The sequence below is a fragment of the Anoplopoma fimbria genome, chromosome 4 (genome assembly GCF_027596085.1).
Source record: "Anoplopoma fimbria isolate UVic2021 breed Golden Eagle Sablefish chromosome 4, Afim_UVic_2022, whole genome shotgun sequence".
Lineage (NCBI taxonomy): Eukaryota > Metazoa > Chordata > Actinopteri > Perciformes > Anoplopomatidae > Anoplopoma > Anoplopoma fimbria.
The window spans coordinates 23314670-23319368 of record NC_072452.1 but is presented as its reverse complement, the minus strand read 5'-3'; the positions used below and the strand labels follow the sequence as shown (position 1 = coordinate 23319368).

The 4699-nt window shown below is 47.2% G+C and overlaps 1 protein-coding gene across 1 annotated transcript; it reads right to left on the bottom strand.

Annotated features, from left to right (window-relative positions):
- Positions 1-689: 689 nt before the first annotated feature.
- Positions 690-4699, bottom strand: spry1 (sprouty homolog 1, antagonist of FGF signaling (Drosophila)). The gene is made up of 2 exons (XM_054597625.1): positions 4072-4699; positions 690-2717 (listed from the first exon to the last, which is right to left on the bottom strand). Exon 2 carries the CDS (start codon positions 2660-2662, stop codon positions 1574-1576), a length of 1089 nt encoding a protein of 362 aa, XP_054453600.1. The 5' UTR covers positions 2663-2717; positions 4072-4699; the 3' UTR covers positions 690-1573.

Genomic DNA, 4699 nt, shown 5'->3' with positions numbered 1-4699 from the left:
CATGGAGACCATTTGGGATGTTTGGGAACATCCCGATCTATCTAGCCGCATTAAAGCCCAGGGAGTAAAACTACAGCGCATAGTTTTGTGGTGACTTGTTGGAGTGTGTTTGTGTGTGTGTGTGTGTGTGTGTGTGTGTGTGTGTGTGTGTGTGTGTGTGTGTGGGGGGGGGGGGGCTTAGCAGGAGAGCTACTTCCTGTGAGCATAACTCATGGAAACGTGGAGGCTCTGTTGATGCTAGCAGCTTCGGGGCTAATCGTGTCAATGACCTGTATTGTTTAGCTTTCAAGGTTACCGAGGAGAATCGCAGCAAAGAAGCCCTCCAAGAATGTAAACAGTCACATTTCGAGCTACAAGCTGTTTCTACTCACTGCTGAATTATTATTTTTTTTCACCAGGAATTCCACACCCAGCGTGAACAACACACACACACACACACACACACACACACACACACACACACACACACACACACACACACACACACACACACACACACACATAAGCATACACACAGAAAACAGTGATTAGCTGTTCGCCATTGAACTCAAACTGGTGAAAATAGACCCGCACACACTTAAAAATCAGCCATCAGTGAGATCTTTCATTCCTCGTGGCTGATGTATCAGCAGCTCAATCAAGACACCAGACATTGCATGTTTTTTTTCATTAATTAATATATTTTCTGCATTAAAGTTAACATAGTTTTCTTTTGTGCCACCCTTTAATTTTTCAGTAAGTATTTGATATTTTGTTATATTCAGACATGAGTAAATTTAAGACTGTCTCTTGCAATAAATATCATAAAATAATAGAGCTTCACATAATAAATATTTTTTACAACAAAAAAAAAATGTTTTAACAGACATTTTTTTCTTTTAAAAAATAGCCAGAATTCCTCTTATGGATTTTTGAGCATACAATTTACACAAAAATAAAGAAAACAAAAACAAACAAACATGGGAGAATGCCACAGAATGTGTATGAAGAGTTCAGATGGGTGGAAGGAGAGAAACATATCCAAGTGGGAAAAAAAAAAAATACTATGAGATGGATGTGCTTTCGTTAATGCATCATGAGCATAAGAACCACGGTTTTAGTGTGGTAGCAACCAATAAATTCAAACATACCTGCTCGCTATGAATAACAGGTAACAGCTACATAATTGCCCTATAGTAGATCGTCCTTCACAGATTTGGTGAGAGGCAGCTGCCACCGGGCACACAGGCCCAGAGGAAACTGCCTACCTAAAACGGAAGAGAAACTTTTTCATATATATATAAAAAAATAGTGTTAATGAGGAGCTGAGGACAGACATAGAAACAGTTAAGGCAAACACTGGTCTGTAAAAACATGGTCCTGATCCAGAGAAAATAAAAATAATTGAGTGGTTTTCGTTACTCCTTTGCTTTAGCTCCTTAGGTTTCCGCAGCGAGGAGGGGAGGCTGGTGGGAGGTGCTTAGAATGTTTGATAAACATTAATTTGTGACTTATCATCGTCATTATCATTGTCATCATAAGATCCACATCAAGAGTCTCCCGCGCACACGCAATCACAAACACACAGGGCCGATCAGGAGGGTTTCTCCTGGCTCTGTGGGGCCCAGCTCTCCAGTTTGCAATAGACAGTGTTGGAGTTCTTGCAGCGACAGCCGGGCCTGTTCACCCGGTCGTAGCAGCCCTGGCACGCCTTCAGACACCCCTTGACAGGTGGGTAGCATAGCAGACAGGGGAAGAGTACCGACATTAATCCCATGCACAGGAAACGAGAGCAGCAGTGGGAGCGTGACAGCGAGCAGGGCTGGTCAGCACAGGAGTCCCCCTCATCGTCGTTGGAGCAGTGGTAGAAGATGCCCTTGACCAGGCACATGCACGTGCCGTGCTCCAGCGCGCTCTCGGCCGAGCAGAGGCACTGGCCGTTGCACGCCAGGCACGACGGCAGGCTCCTGGGAGCCGTGCAGTCGCTGCACTTGCACTTCCCGCAGCGCTCGCAGATGAACTGGTGCCCGGCGGCAGCCACAGGCCCGTTGCCAGAGCCAGAAAAGTCTGATTTCCCTTTGCCCTGTGGCTTGAGCGGAGCCTCTAGTGGAGGCTGGTGGAAGTGAGGTCCCTGCTGGGGCTGTGAAAGGGCCTTGGGCTTGGGCTGAGTCCGAACAGGCCGCTCCGCTCTGTGGTGGTGCTGTAAGCCAACACCGGGCCTGGAGGGGGGCGAGCGTGCCAAGAGTCCCTGTTCAGAGGAGGCGCTGCTGTTGCTCCCTGAACTGGCGGCACTTCCTGTGCTAGTGGAGCGGCTGAGCCCCGGCGCCCGGGACCCGCCGTACTGCTGTCCCCCGGCCACGACCACCACGCCGCCCCCGACGTGATGGTGGTGACCCGAAGGCCGGTGCTCATAATTGTTGTTCACATTGACGAGGATGACCTCGTGAGTCCTCTCCTGCTTGTCCTGGGGCCTGGGGGCAATGCGGGGAGCTGGGGGCCTCCGCACCACCGAGGGCCCCTCGGTGTACTCGTTGTTGGAGCGGATGGCCTTGATTTGGTCCAGGGAGAGAATGGCGGCATGCTGGAGCTCCCGCTCGTAATCCGACCTCTGCCGGCTCTCTAGGGAAGGCTGCTGGATCACCACTAATGAACCGCCGGGGCCATGTTGACTTTGGAGCTCCATCTGGGGGGATCACCACTTCCGACATTCACCGTGGACTTGGCATGCATCGGAAAACCTGCCAGAGGGGGAAGAGAGGCCGGGGAGAGACAAAGGAGAGGCGGGGAGGGAGGAGACATCATCAGACGGAGCCAAAACATGGCCTAACTGGCAAACACACACTGTCCTGATGGAAGAGGGTTGAACATGGCCACTTCAAATCCAAAGCCAAGTACCAATCAGTATCATGTCAGTGTTCCTAAACGATACCAGAAGTATTCTGCAGCGCTAGAAAATAGAAAGTTTCAACATGTGATATTGTCTGAAGTGATATAAGCAATATTAGGTTATTTTACAGTGTGTATTTAAAGTTGACCCAGACTGTTTTCATCCTGTCATCCTGACAATACGTCACTTTTGATCCCGTTAAGTGAGGCAACCCGGGGTGAGGAAAAGAAAAAGTTGACTATTAACAAGACTTTTTGTACCTTCCTGCCCAATACGCACACATCTAAAGTTCAGTGGGCCCTACAGATACTTCCCCTCCTCATTTACATGTGTATGACTAGTTAACATTTAAATGCACCGCGGCCACCAAATGAGGACGAGATCCAAGGGAACTAAATGAGCTGCCTCACTTAGTATTCTATTACTACAGCAGGACGGGAGATCAGGGGAATGGGGACAAAAGTAGAGCCAAAAAAAAAAAAGAGAAAGAAGGAGAGAAAACTAAGGTCAGATCAAGTTCCGACCAAATACAGACGATGGGTGAAGGGTGAAGGTTTGAGGAGCTGCAGCGTGACAGGACTTTTTAAAGTTTATTATAAGCAAATAATTAAACTAATATGTGTGTTTATTCCATAAATACTAATGGGGAATTTGGGGAATTTGAGCTTTCGAGGATATTATGAAGCACTGCCGACCTGCATGAGGCCAAAACCACACATCAAACCCCCCCTACATTATCTTTTATCTTTTTCTTTTTTTTTGCTCTTTGCAAATAAGCAAACTCTTCATTTATTCCTGTTAAGTTTACGCGTCACAGTGCGTGATACCAACAGGATGATCCGTTTGGAAAGGGACGAGGTGCAGGAATATAAAAAAGACAGAAAGAGAGAGAGAGAGAGAGACATCCACACAGACGGGGAGAAAACTTATGAATGAAAACAACGGCCGTGTGTGTGTGTGTGTGTGTGTGTGGGGGGGAGGAGGGTGTAGTTACTGCGGACTCAGGCATGGAGCTCCATCAGCTCCATCAACTAGTCCAGATTATTGAATATCTTGTTTTTTTTATTGTGCCAAACATATGAAATGACGCGTAAAGTGTGTTTTTTTTTTGGATTTGGTGCACACCAGTGTAATAAACATTTATACCCCAGACTATCAGCAATAATACACATGAATAAGTGCAGCACAGTGAGTGAGATACGTACCTATATGCAACCATCCATAACGTCGAATCCATCAACCAGACAGCCTAGCAGAACTCCATCCAAAAAGGGAAAAGGGCCAATGTCCAGACGGGGACTGGTAATCCAAAGTGCGAGAGTATCCCTTTGCGTTATTCCCTTTTTTAATATTTATTTATGTTGTTTGTTTGTTTTTGGGTGGGGGGGTTAGTTCAGCAGTGGGTTATGCGTGCATTCGTCCCAGGATAAAGCAAAGTACAATCCACGGTGGAGCTCTGATGGAGGAGGGAAGGAACCCGGAGATCTGCTGCGCACTTCGGGAGGCCGATCTGTAGGACAGACCTACATGGAATTGTAATAAAAAAAGAATAAAAAAAAGAAAGTTCTTGGAGAAATGAAATGAAACACGAACGTATAGATCCCAAAAAATCTCCTCTCTCTCTCTCTCTCCTCAGTGTGTTGCGTTTTGGGTTCTGTCTGTTACTTATTGTTGCGGGGGAGTCTGCGAGAAGAGGAAAAAGAAAAGAAAAAAGAAACGTCGTTGTTGGGTCGCAGCCGGCCGGTTGTGCCTCTCTGCAGCTCCGCGGGCCTGTTCAGCACTGAATGAATGGGAACGCAGAGCTCAGTGTTTGCTCCACAAGCCGACTCCCAT